The 13,238-nt window shown below is 47.9% G+C and overlaps 4 protein-coding genes across 4 annotated transcripts; 3 read left to right on the top strand and 1 right to left on the bottom strand.

Moving 5' to 3' along the window:
* Positions 1–31: 31 nt before the first annotated feature.
* Positions 32–1,036, bottom strand: P175DRAFT_0482489 (40S ribosomal protein uS11; the record flags this gene model as incomplete). Its single annotated transcript, XM_040895495.1, has 4 exons — positions 32–466; positions 588–748; positions 837–909; positions 970–1,036. The coding sequence occupies 4 exons, from the start codon at positions 1,034–1,036 to the stop codon at positions 315–317; spliced, it is 453 nt and encodes a 150-aa protein (XP_040750705.1). The 3' UTR covers positions 32–314.
* Positions 1,037–1,498: 462 nt separating this feature from the next.
* Positions 1,499–3,726, top strand: P175DRAFT_0558875 (prephenate dehydrogenase (NADP(+)); the record flags this gene model as incomplete). The annotated part of the gene is made up of 7 exons (XM_040900873.1): positions 1,499–1,593; positions 1,963–2,023; positions 2,082–2,193; positions 2,269–2,417; positions 2,515–3,114; positions 3,317–3,448; positions 3,568–3,726. 7 exons carry the CDS (start codon positions 1,499–1,501, stop codon positions 3,724–3,726), a joined length of 1,308 nt encoding a protein of 435 aa, XP_040750704.1.
* A 2,841-nt stretch (positions 3,727–6,567) lies between these two features.
* P175DRAFT_0461958 (cytochrome and DOMON domain-containing protein) lies at positions 6,568–8,290 on the top strand. The gene is made up of 2 exons (XM_040894781.1): positions 6,568–6,709; positions 6,763–8,290. The coding sequence occupies exons 1-2, from the start codon at positions 6,670–6,672 to the stop codon at positions 8,022–8,024; spliced, it is 1,302 nt and encodes a 433-aa protein (XP_040750703.1). The 5' UTR covers positions 6,568–6,669; the 3' UTR covers positions 8,025–8,290.
* Positions 8,291–8,543: 253 nt separating this feature from the next.
* Positions 8,544–13,224, top strand: P175DRAFT_0502837 (putative cytosolic regulator Pianissimo). The gene is made up of 4 exons (XM_040897485.1): positions 8,544–10,685; positions 10,737–12,575; positions 12,644–12,810; positions 12,873–13,224. Exons 1-4 carry the CDS (start codon positions 8,937–8,939, stop codon positions 13,072–13,074), a joined length of 3,957 nt encoding a protein of 1,318 aa, XP_040750702.1. The 5' UTR covers positions 8,544–8,936; the 3' UTR covers positions 13,075–13,224.
* The last annotated feature ends 14 nt before the right edge of the window (positions 13,225–13,238 follow it).

The following is a 13,238-nucleotide window of genomic DNA, read 5'->3' as shown; positions in this document are numbered from 1 at the left end:
ATATCTACGCAACGAAAAGGCAGGGAGACAAAAAAAATATATATAATAGTCCAGTTGAGTATATTAATCTACCTAAGCAGCAATCTACCCAACCAAAACCACATTCATAACTGTTTTAATCATATTGGACATGAAAAAAATTGAAGACCAGGCGATAAATGCCGTTCTCCGCGTTTATTCCATCCACATCACATCAGCAGGTAATGCCGCGTTGCCAGGACCTTAGTTATTCCCAAGACAGATACAGTAAAAATCTCGTAAAGAGGCTTGCCTGCAAAAGTTGAGAACAAAAGGTCCAACAAGCCCGCACATACCTACAGACGACGACCACGGCGACCACCCTTGCGACGAGTAGAGTCGGAGGGGGTGGGGGTGACGTCCTCGATTCTGCCAATGCGCATACCGGAACGGGCAAGGGCACGGAGGGCAGACTGGGCACCGGGACCGGGGGTCTTGGTACCGTTACCTATTTGATGTTATTAGCTTTCTGCATATATATATATACATATATATATATGTATAATTTGCGATTGCGATTGCGCTAGCGCTAGCGATTGGGATTGGGACTGAGCTGGAAAGGTACATACCACCAGTGGCACGGATCTTGATGTGCAGAGCGTTGATGCCAAGCTCCTTGCAGCGAGTGGCAACGTCCTGAGCAGCCAACATAGCAGCGTAGGGGGAGGACTCGTCACGGTCAGCCTTGACCTTCATACCACCGGTGACACGGCAGATGGTTTCGCGACCGCTATATTAACTATCAGTATGACTTATCCCAACTGTACGATATACAGAGAGAGAGAGAGAGAGAGAGAGAGAGAGAGAGAAAGACGAACGAAAGATCGGTAACGTGGACGAAGGTATCGTTGAAAGAGGCAAAGATACGGGCAACACCGAAAACGAGCTTGCCTAGATAACACACTTAGTTTCAATAATCACAGTATAAAAAAAAAAATCAAAGGTGCTCACCATCTCCGGCCAGAGGGCCGAGAGAGACGTTCTCCTTAGCGGCAGGGGCGGTCTTCTTGGGAGGCATTTTGTTGACTTGCTGGTGGTTGGATGGATGGAATATGAAGAGGAAGAAACAGAAGTTTGCGGCGTCCGCTGTACCTTGAGGATAGCAGAAAATCTGTGGTGGAGTTGGCGGATGTGTGCCCTACCAGGGATTGGCGGGGTTTGATTGGCTAGATGACTGTCAAGCGAGAAAAGAAACTGCCTGAGGCAAGAGTAGTGGAGACTGTCGGAGGAACAGTCGGACCGAAGGCGGTGAGAAAACCGTTTTTCGGCAAGTATTTAAATTTTCCGCAGCGAAGACTCACACAGTCTTCGTTTCATCTTCCTTGTGTTGGGTTTTTCTGTACCCAGTTCTTCGAAAAACCAGGCTCGACAGCGTCACCCGGTGTGATGGTTCGGTCTTTGAGAAGAGTGTTCCACCAGACATTGTAATATTTTATCTGTTTCGAGGAGGGAAGATTTCCTTCGCTTGCTTACAATCAGGATGGGTTTTACCAAGGAGACCGCCTCCATTGGCATCATTGGAATGGGAGATATGGGCAAGATGTATGCCCAGCGGTTGAGCGATGCTGGCTGGAGGTAATACTCACAGTTTCCTGTCTATTCCAGGGCTATCCGTTGTCGTCCACAAATCTTCTCTTCAGAGGTAAGCTTTTGTGTTTCCCCCCTTTACCCTTTACCCCATTGTTTGCATGATGACTAGAGTGCATTTGGCTCGAGTATGACTTGCCGGTGATCTGTCGACGCCTTTCTGGCATGATGGTGACCCGGCAAGTTGTCAATGATGTAAAAACCACGCTACCTTACTTTTTTGTCTGAATTGTTTTGCTTCTGTTACATGATTTCCCATATTTTTTTCTTCTTGGGTCTCGTGCTAACTAGTCTACCAATAGGATCCTGATTGATACCTTCTATTCTCATATAATGATATTTACTAACCTCCCAAAGGATTAATGCTTGTGACAAACCCGATAGCTATAATCAATTGAAGAAAGAATTCGAGACCCAAGTACGTCTTTGGCTCACAGCTCACGCTGTCTGTCCCTTAAACTCATTATTGTATATAGAAAGGTATAACAATATACCCGAATGGACACCTTGTTTCCAGGATTAGCGATTTCATCATATACAGCGTAGAGGCCGGAGTCATCGACCGGGTAGTCGCAGAGTATGGGCCATGTATGTGCAGCTTTATCAGCCTAAGGATACCGCTCCTTCCGTCGCATGTCTAACCTGTGCAAAAAAAAAAAAAAGCTACCAAAGTTGGCGCAATTGTCGGCGGCCAAACCTCCTGCAAAGCCCCCGAGCTGGCTGCCTTTGATAAACATCTCCCCCTGGATGTAGATATTGTATCCTGCCATTCCCTCCATGGTCCTCAGGTGAATCCCAAAGGCCAACCGTTGGTATGTCCCCAACAACAAAAAAAAAAAAAAAAGGAAAAGAAAAATCCCATCTACCCACGAGGACAAGGAACTATAGGATAACCGTTAGCTCAATTAGGTCTTGATCCAACATCGTGCAAAGGACGAAAGCCTCCAGTTCGTTGCGCAGGTCCTCTCGTGTTTTAATTCCAAGTATGTCTACCTCAGCGGTGAGATGCATGATCGTATCACAGCAGACACGCAGGCCGTTACACATGCGGCGTTCCTGAGCATGGGCACTGCATGGCATGCGAATAGGCAATTCCCGTGGGAAATCTCTCGCTGGGTAGGAGGAATTGAGAATGTCAAGATTAACATTACCTTGCGCATCTACTCTAACAAATGGCACGTCTATGCGGGCCTTGCGATCCTCAACCCAGCCGCCAAGGAACAGATTCGACAGTACGCCGAGTCCGTGACGGAGCTTTACAAACTCATGATCGAGGGACGAAGGGAGGAACTGAAGAAGCGGGTGAGGGCTGCAGGGGCCGCGGTCTTCCGAGAAGACACCAAGAAACAGGACCTGTTGCTTAGGGATGAGGTGCTAGACCGGTTCTCACTGTCCAAGGGACCTCGCGAAGCATCCCCTCCCAACAATCACCTGAGTCTGTTGGCCATTGTTGACTGTTGGTCGAAACTTGGCATCGTGCCCTATGACCATATGATTTGCTCTACTCCAGTACGTTCATTTGTTTATTTTGTGTTGGTTTGTTTTGTCTTATTTTCTCTCTCTTTCCCTCCCCTTTGCGCTACCTTCATTTTCCAGATTGAGTAAACTTAAGAGACCGGCTGCCGTCCTTCCAAACGAACGCCGTTGTGTCATGTCATGTCATGCTATGTCATATATCTGGGGCAATTAGGCTAACTGGGGGTATCTATAGCTCTTCCGATTGTGGCTTGGAGTCACAGAGTACCTATTCCGAAACCCAGACCTCTTGGACGAAGCGCTAGATACGGCGATTGACGATAACACATTTCGCTCAGACGATCTAGAATTTACTTTTGCCGCTAGGGTAAGTGCCAACCCACACCTGGTCAGAAGGAACGCTTTCCTTCTCCACATCCCTCCTATGCAAGGGGGGGGGGGGTATTGGTATAGATTCAAAACCGCTGACATCATTCTTCTTTTTAGGCATGGTCCGACTGCGTTTCGTTCGGAGATTTTGAATCGTACAGAGATCGCTTTGAACGGATCCAACAGTACTTTGCACCTCGATTCTCCGATGCCGCTGACCTTGGAAACGAGATGATGAAGACGATTCTGGAAAAGACCAGCAACGAGAACGCGTGATCTACTGTAATGAGATTGAACCGGAGAGCCGGAATGAGACTAGGCGGCGATTACGTGGTACGGTACGTACTGCTAGGGCTGATGTGGGTGTACTCGTACCTATATCTGGAGGGAGCTCTCGTACTGTATATTAAACGTGAACGCTAGCTACGGACCTAGTTAGTAGTAGTTTTGTAGTTTTAAGATACAATCCACAAGAAACGCTCATTTGAAAGGTACCCAAAAGTATACGATATATGCCACTATTCTGATTGTGATGATTATATTATTGCCTGGTATATTCCTAGACTTAGGTACGGAGTAGTTACTAAACCACCCAAGTTAACTAACTATGGACAACTCCGGTAAGCTTTCGGCATATATTAACTAGGGAGCCCGTTAGTTAGTGCGAATCATAGCCTACATAGTTATGTACTTATCAAGAGAAAGACGGACTTTTTTTCTGCTGTCTGGGCCGAGCTCTATCCGTTTCTGGTAACTCGCGATCTTCCCAGTCGAGTTTGGCGCCGAGTCAGGAGACGAGTCTCGGAGTCAATAACGAGGGCTTCTTCAGTTCCTTTTTCTTGCTAAGAATAAAACATGAGGCGGGGGACACTAAAGAATGAGCCAGCAAGAATCCCAGACGCCACCGGCTAGGACAGTACCTAGGCAGGTCTCAGATGAATCTCTCTCTCTCTCTCTCTCTCCCTCTCTCTCCCGGCTCCGTTTCACAAGTCCGCGGGATCGCATTCCGGAAGAATCGATGCTGCTGTTTGGCTGGATTAGACTCTAGAGTGCGACAAAATGATCCCGTCTGCCAGATGGCATCTATAGATACGATACGGATATCCCCCATACATACATAACCCTATGTACGTACTACCGAAGATAGGGCTTTAAAGAATCCTTTGAGCAGGGACCCCTTTTTCCTTTCATTTATCGTCGACTGTTCAACTTTTGGGATTGATCTGGGATCCATGCATAACCAGTGTTCCAAGGTTTCGGAAGTTGAGTCTCCGTTCGTGATAAATAAATCATACTGGTCAATTGGAAGTGAAAAAAAAAAAAGAGGCCGCCATCAGCCGAGTGGTCCAACATACATCTTGATTGATCCAAGCTCATGCAGGTCAGCTGTGGCGGAGCGCAGCTAAACAGGGTCCATCCGAATGCAGAAGTTCAGAACATTAAGCAGAGTCTACTCCGTAACTACTCCGTAGAGAGGCAACAAACCCTCTTCCTTGCATTTGGGTGGTGACAAATCCATCGTTCGTCTACCGGTAACTAAATACCGAGTACCTAGGTAGTACTACAACATCTATCTACCTGATGATCCACAAGCACGGAAGGTTATATAATAATAGTAATAGTAATCTGATATTGACAGGATCAATCCGGATTTTGAAGATGAAGAAGGAAAAAGCAATGAAATTTGACAGAGAAAAAAAAAAGGATGACCCACCTAGGAGGTATTTGTGTACGGAGTGCTCTCGTATGTACCGATTTCCGAGTATCCAACGGCTTGAACACATTCCAGGGACTGGAAACACAGACCCTCGGAAATCATAATCGATCGAAAGAGCAAGCTACTAGTTAACTAGTATTAGACTATTAGTAGGACAGAGTAAGTAACTAGTAGGATATTGCAAAGGACCAAATCCAGCACAGACCAAGTGGTCACCCAAAAATTTATCTCCTTTTTTGCTCTTTTGAGTTGTCTCCTGGAGGCTATTTTAGTCTTTCCAGAGAGAAGAACTTTCACACTATATCTAACTAATGTCTAACCGTGCCCAGGGCCCCAGAATAATCGGACAGAATTATATTACACGTAGGAAAAAAAAAAGAGAAAGAAAAAAAAGAAAAAGAAAGGTACCGCTTCCTAGCAGTATCTCCATACGGATCTTGTGGAAGAACTGATATCTATCTGACAATCGCCCACTTTCTTTTCCTCTGAGGTCGATCTTCTCTTTTTTCGTTGAATCTAACCGTGCTGTCTTTGACTTTCATACTACTTTAGATAACTTATTTACAGACGGACGATTAGCGGTTTATCTTCTCTATCATAACGCCTGTTGGGCCTGCGATCTGCCTGCCTGTCATTTGGGGCTTCCGTTGACTTTTCTTTCTTCTGCAATTGAAACTTTGACTTGATCTTTCTTTCTTTCTTTTTTTTCTCTCTCTCTCTCTCTCTCTTTTCTCGAGACGTCTGAAGATCCTTAACGGGTCTCCTGCCTCCTCTCTCCTCGTTGGGTCTCCCATGTGGTAGATCTGCATGGCATTTGAAGGCTAGCTACATTATGGGCCTTCCCGCGAGGATTTGACAACTGACTTTTCTTTACCTTACATCTGAACTAATAAGTATGATCTACCCTTTCCATTCTACTTCTTCTTCTTCTTTCTTGCTTTCTTCCTTCTCTCAAATCTACTCGTATTCCATCTACCTCAGCCATCCACTTCCCTTCTGTTCCGAATACGGCCCCGCCAGATCCTGTGCGGGTTGCTCACTCACTGGATCCTCAGCTCTTTCGAAACGCCTGCCACGATGCATACGTGGGAAATCCATCAAGATACCCTTGCTGACTGGAGAGATAGGAATGATGTCTTCTCCCCTGGTCTCCAGTCTATGAATCCCTGCAACAGAAGCAGACCCATCCCACTGTCCCTAGGAAATATTCACCAGAACTAGAGTGAAATTTCCTGGTCTTCCATTCATTTCAGAGCGTTTGCTTCAGAACATTCATTCTGCCAATTTCCTTTCCTTTCCTTTCCTTTTCTTTTCTTTTCATTACCTTGACCTTCTTTTCCGTCAACTTTCCTTGCTCCAGTATCTAACCTCTCGCTTTCGACTTTCTACGGTTTTCTGCCTTTCTTTTTTTTTTTTTTTTTTTTCTTCTCAATCTTCCCAATAGTTCGAATCTAAACTTCTCCACCGGTTCTAAACACTAGAACTTTTGAAAGCCCTCCACAATGCGGCTCTGGTCCTTCGTGGTGGGCATTTTGGGGCTGGGTAAGTAAGATGCTCGAACTTCAACCGGTGATGCGTACTTATCCTCCGTATAGTGACCTGCACGCTCGGCCAAATTATCAATTACACTCCTTCCCATGGAACTGGGGTATCTTACCGCGTCAATATCCCCGATGACACGGCAGTGAATGGCAGTGGGCCAATCTATCTCCAGCTGAAAGGGCCCGGGGATTTCAAATGGATGGCTCTAGGCACTGGAGATAGGATGTTGGCTGGAAACTTGTTTATTGTGTATGCCGCACCGGGCGGGAACATTACCCTATCTACGCGGAGGGCAATCGGTCCCATTCAACCTATCTATGATCCGGATATCAAGGCCTCGCTTCTCGACGGGTCCGGTGTCCACAATGGAACCATGACAGCAAACATTCGCTGTGACAATTGTATGAAATTGAGAAATGGAGACAGCATCTTCGGCAGCCGTAGTTCCTGGATCTGGGCCATGACACATGGTGGACCGTTGCTCTCGAGCAACGTATCAGAGACACTCTACCAGCACGATTGGCACGGCATCTTCTCCCTTGATCTAACCCTGGCCGTCGGTGGCAACTCGTCCAATCCATTCTCGAGCTCGGATTTCACCGTTGTTGACTATACCTCGACGTCGAATCAACAGCAAGTCAATGATACGATTCTCCACCGCAAACGAATCGCTCACGGCGTTATGACTTCGGTTGCTTTCGTCCTTCTATTCCCCGGATTCGCTCTTCTCCTCTACATATATCCGTCCCGGTATACCGTTACGAGGATTCACGCGCCGCTGCAGCTGTTTGCCGTTCTTCTTGCATTAGCAGGGCTTGGAGCTGGAATTTCCGTCTCCCAGGATCTTCGAGAACTTGCAGGCTACCACCCCATCATTGGCTACTTCGCAATTGGTGGAGTGGTCTTAATTCAACCCGTTCTAGGTATCATGCAACACCGCCACTTCCGAAAGACAAAAGAAAAATCTTTGTACGGATTCTCCCATCGCTGGCTGGGACGCATCTTCTCGTCCGTGGGCATTATCAACGGTGGAGTAGGATTCTACTACGCATATGGCAAAAACCCGGACATCCCTCCTGCTTCCCCGATTTCCTACGGCGGCATTAGCGGTGGTGTTGGGATTATATACGTCAGCGTGATCGCTTGGCGCAGATGGAGGGATCGGGTCCAAGCTCGAAAAGCCTTACCTCCCAAAACGCTTAAAACCATGGCTTCCTTCAAATCGACGAAGAGCCTGGCCGAGAGTTCCATGAGTCAAGATCCCGAACGGCTTGATGTAGTAGACCTCTCCCAGGAGAAACCGTGGCAGCCATGATAAGACTGTCATACACGTTTTGACGATTGTTATCAATGTTATTCCCTAGCGAGGAGTGTGGTTGGGTCTTTGCGTTGTTGGAGTTCTGTCGCGGCTTCCTGTTCTGCCCCCTTCTTGTTTTCTCAATTTTTTTTTGTCAGTCTACATCCTGTCTATGTCTTTCCTATCTCTTTACATAATCCTGCCATTCTCTTGTATGCAATCCTTCGTTGTATATTACTTAAGAGACTCGTGAAGGAACCCTAATAGAGGTTGATTGATCCTTGCTCACTCACATACAATAATCCTTTTTTTTTTTTTTTTTTTTTTTAAAAAAAAAAATATTCCCTGAATCTTCGCGCCTTGTAGTCAATTTAAATTTCTTTGTCAACCCCTGGATAAAAAGTAAGAAAAGCAGAGTATAGTTACGCCAGAAACTCGAGTCTATCGAAGGGTTAGTCAGCCGACAAAGCGCCAAGTCGCTGAGGCCGCCTGAAACCAACAGACGGTGGGATACCCGCAGCGAGTAAGTGGATATGCCCTGTCAATGAGGGAATGATTAAATGAACCTGATTGCTTCGTGGGTTTTTAGATCTTGTTTATCCGATCTTCGTGTTATATTTTATTTGGAATTCCCGCCAACTCCTTAAAACCACTTTCAACTACACACCGTCCTCAGCACCGTTACCCACTCTATCAGCGACCTCGACCTCCAGTGGACCACCTCCTCCTCCTCCACCACCACCACCCCTCTCCCTTGACAAAACAACCGTGGCGACGACTCGAGAGTAACTTGATCGATCCTACCTGCAGCCTTTCCGATATCTCCGATTGCGCTTGTGAATATATCCGTGAACTCAATGCAGTCCGTTATCGCCCAGCTCATTTGCGACAGGTGATAGACACGCCTCGCTTGCGGCTAGATGGAGACCTATGGCGTCCGGATACAACTCAGTTTTCTCCGCGACGTCGATCCAGCACCGCACTCTAGCTGATGGGCGGTCCCTTTCTAGCCAGGATGACGTCCCCATGGACGGCAGTTGGCCCGGGCCCGCTGCTGCCTCGAGGACGACGGTGCGGAACGCTCGCTCAGAGTCCGGGGGAAGTACGACCATTGGTCCGCGAGGAGGGTCGCTGACTCCCTCTCTCGGAGGACCTGGCAGCTTCAGCTCCGAGCTCAAGAGCATGAAGTCGTCCCGCAGTACCACCCCGCGCCCCGATCCACGTCCCGATGGCCCATATGCACGCAGACCAAGCAGCACCTTCGACCATGATGAACTTTCGGGCACTGAGGAACGCCAGGCTGCGATTCGTGATAAGATCGCCAAGGAGATGAAGATAAAATCGGGGACGGAGAATATGCTGGAAGCCTTGCTGGCGAAGAATCCCAAACAAACGAAGGATCAGAGACTAAGGGTGGAATCGGAGCTGAGTTCGTCGAATCGCAAGCTCGCTGAACTGCATCACGAACTCGAGGAGGAATTGTTACGTGCGCAGGCGCCCTCCACCCCTCCGCGAAGTCGTTTGTCGAGCTTGTTTCAGGGCAGCGCTATGCGATCGCCTTCTCGTCACAATGTGTCGGATGGTGAGCAGCTGGAGGATGGTGAGGCGGAGATGGAATCGCCGACTTATGTCCTCGCAGAGACTCTCCAGGCCCTGGAAATTGAGGGAATGTCACCGGACTACTACGTTGAGCGGGCAAATAGCCTAGTCGAGCTGTTCAAACGACATCCCACCTTGAAATATGACCTCGCTTGGTCAGTTTTCGGCTTGCGTGTCCAAGTCATGCTCTTAAGTGATAGTAAGGAAGTTGTCGCCGCTGGTTACCGGTTAACCCGCTACGCCATTGCGGATCGAAAATCCCTCCGCATCATTCGGTCCCTTCACACAGATGAGCTCGTCATTCTGTCTTTGGTGAAAGAAAGCAAAGCAAATATCGAACGAGAGCAAGCGCTGAAATTCGTACGGGCCTTTCTCGACGTCAAGGATGGCGTCAAAGAAATTTCCCGTGCTGTTGTACGGACGGTTGTCTCTGTTGCCGAGCACCATGAGGATCGTCTCCAGAACATTTCGCTGATGACCCTAGCAGAGATTCTAGTGAAGGACCCGCAACTTATTGCATATGCCGGTGGGCTTGCTCCATTACATGACGCCTTAGCAGAAGGCACATTCGGAGCCTCAGAGAGCTTGATAGCCAGCTTCCTCCATGTTCTCGATACGCCGCACAGCAGAACCCATTTACGGGGCGGTTCTGAGCTCGAGGCTGTACTCGCGCCGTTTACCGACTCGCTCTCAGACACAGTTCGCAATGGGCGCTTAAAATCGTCAGCAAAGGCCATTTCTGCGATGTTAAAAACATGGCCCGGCTTGGTCATCCTTGGAAGAAATGGAGCAAGGCCTCTACAATCACTCTTGGATTCCTTGCATTACCCAGATCCCCAGGCGAGGGATCTCATTATGGAACTCTTATTTGATGCCTTGAGAATAAAGCCTCCATCATGGTCCTCGTCCTTTCTTGCTGGGAGGAGGCTTACAACCTATGGTAGAGTCACAAACCTCAGATCAGAGTCAGAGACGAAACAAATCCGGGGTCTCTGTGATAACAGTGAAAACAAGTTCGACCTAACAGCGCACTTCTCAACCCTGATTCTCGCAACTTTGATAGACGCGGGATTATCCAAGGTTTGCCCACTAGGATTCGCTCTTGTAATATCATATGCTAACGCCTCATAGGCTCTTTGTGACCTTATCGAGGAGGAAACAGATCTCTCGCTAAGGAGAAAAGCAACGCTGCTCTTAACAGAAGTTCTGAAGCTAGCCCACCATTCCTTGCCCCAGCGTATCAGTGCAAAACTCCAAGTCCTCCCACATCTGATTTCCCCCGCTATTCATTTTGATGTTGAAAACCACGATGTATCCACGTCCACCATCTACCAAATCGAGAGTATTAACCGAACATTGGCCCGTTCTTTTGGCTTCCCCAATGGAGCTGCAAGATACAGTGCGGATGTTGATATTTCTGCTTCACTTCTGTCAGGGGATCAAAACAAAGACAAACTCAGCCCTGCTATGGACGAAACGCAATTCCGTAATGCAATCCTGGAAACGCACGTCTTGAACACCGTCAACTATATTAAGTGGAAGTGGGACCTGATCCACCGTATTGTGGAAGGCCCTCTTACGAACCCCAAGAGGCTGGATGAGGCGATCAAGGGCTCAAAGTTTATGAAACGTCTTATGGGCTTTTATCGGCCTTTCAAATATCGATTCGCCATGCTCTCGAATACGAAGCCAAATCAACGTTATGTCCGCACAGGTTGTGCTTTAATGCGCACCCTCGTGCAGACTCCCGAAGGAATTAAATATCTGGCGGAAAACAAATTCCTCAGACAGGTTGCGGAGTGTCTTGCCCAAGTGGACCGTATGAGCGGGCTTACTTCATCGTCCCCCGTCTTCTCTCGAGATCGGATGTCTACGACATTGAGCGGAGGCTATTTTGCGATGTTGGGGACATTAAGTGCCGATGCCAAGGGGCTTGCTATGATGGAGCGATGGCATATGCTCAACATGTTTTATCATATTATCGAACTTCGAGATCGAGATGACCTAATCCAAACACTCTTGGGAAATATGGACTACACCCAAGGAAGCCACCTTCGAGTGCTCTTGTCAAAAGCTCTGACAACTGGTTCCAAAGAGATTCGTATATTTGGTACACGACTGCTCCGGAAATACGCTGTCGGAAATGTGCCTCTCTCTTCGCATATGGCAGTCGGGAATGCCGATTGGGTTATCAAGCTCCTGGTAACTCAACTATACGATCCGGATGTTTCTGTCTGCCAAGTGGCTGTGAAAATTCTCGAAGAAGCCTGCAATCAGCGGGATTATCTTGAGTTTGTGGTCAGATGCCGACCATCTTTAGACCATCTAGGCGAGATTGGCGCTCCTCTGCTTTTGAGGTTCTTGTCAACTTCCGTTGGGTACCACTATCTAGATGGACTGGACTACATCACTCAGGAAATGGACGACTGGTTCCTTGGTCGAAATGACGCATATGTGAGCTTGGTCGAGGCAGCTCTGTCGCGTGCTTATGTTGACCAGCCTCGAAGAAACAGTCTGGTTCCTGAAGATCTAGTCGATCTACAAGATATTGGGCTGGTGCCTCCACATTTCTACAGAGAGCTAGCCCGAACCGCAGAGGGCTGCAAACTTCTCGAGCAGTCTGGCCACTTCGAAGAATTTGCTGGAACAATCCGTGATCTTAGACTAAATGAAGAAGACCATGAAGTTCTCCTCAAAGTCAAAGGCTGTCTCTGGGCAGTGGGCAACGTCGGCTCCATGGAGCTTGGAGCACCGTTCTTGGGGCTGGACATTATTAAGAATATTGTTAAGATAGCAGAGAGTGCTGAAGTACTGACCATGAGGGGAACTGCTTTCTTTGTGCTCGGGTTGATCTCCCGAAGTCGACACGGTCTCCAGGTTTTGAGGCAGGCTGGGTGGGACTCTGCACTCGACCAGAAAGGGAATTCTCTCGGCCTGTGTCTTCCCACAAATTTCGGCAAACTCTTTCTGGTAATCCCTTCCTACATCATGGATTCCCAGAAGCCTAAAAGGCAGCTAACAGAACCTTCTGGTTTCAGGTCGATTTTCCTACCTCTTCTAGGCCTTTAGAAGCGAAGCGTACATCCCAAGAAAAGTTCAAGGCTGCCTCTATGGATCCAGATCCAGCCAACCAGAAGATTCTGAAGCTGATTGTCGATATGGGCAATACCGTTTTGTCCAAGAGAGCAGCGGCAGATCTTCATAAGTAAGCAGAGCCTTCGCTGGCATACATTACCGTGTTATGCTAAATAAGTATGAAATGTACAGTATCAAGTCCAAACAGCCCGAGCGATTCCATCAACCTCACCTTTTCCGCAAGACCTTGAGTATTCTCGAAAGCCACCATTTCCGACTACCCGCGCGACGGTTTGCCCTCGATCTGTTCGACAAGAGCGTTTTGCGGCGCATAGTGATCGACGACGACTCCGACAGTGACTTAGACGCAACTTCCTCAGAAGGATCAGGCTGACTTTCTTACACCTCCCACCAGTACCACGTATTAACATATACTTTTACGGGAATGCCATCCTGTCCTTTTCTTTTCTTTTCTTTTTTTCTTTCCCCTCTCTCTCTCTCTCTCTCTCTCTCTCTCTCTCTCTCTCTCTCTCTTTCCGGTCTAAGTTTCCCACTCTG

This window comes from Aspergillus ochraceoroseus (genome assembly GCF_002846915.1).
Source record: "Aspergillus ochraceoroseus IBT 24754 chromosome Unknown P175scaffold_6, whole genome shotgun sequence".
Lineage (NCBI taxonomy): Eukaryota > Fungi > Ascomycota > Eurotiomycetes > Eurotiales > Aspergillaceae > Aspergillus > Aspergillus ochraceoroseus.
Note: the sequence above shows the minus strand (reverse complement) of the source record. Positions and strands in the feature narration are given on the sequence as shown.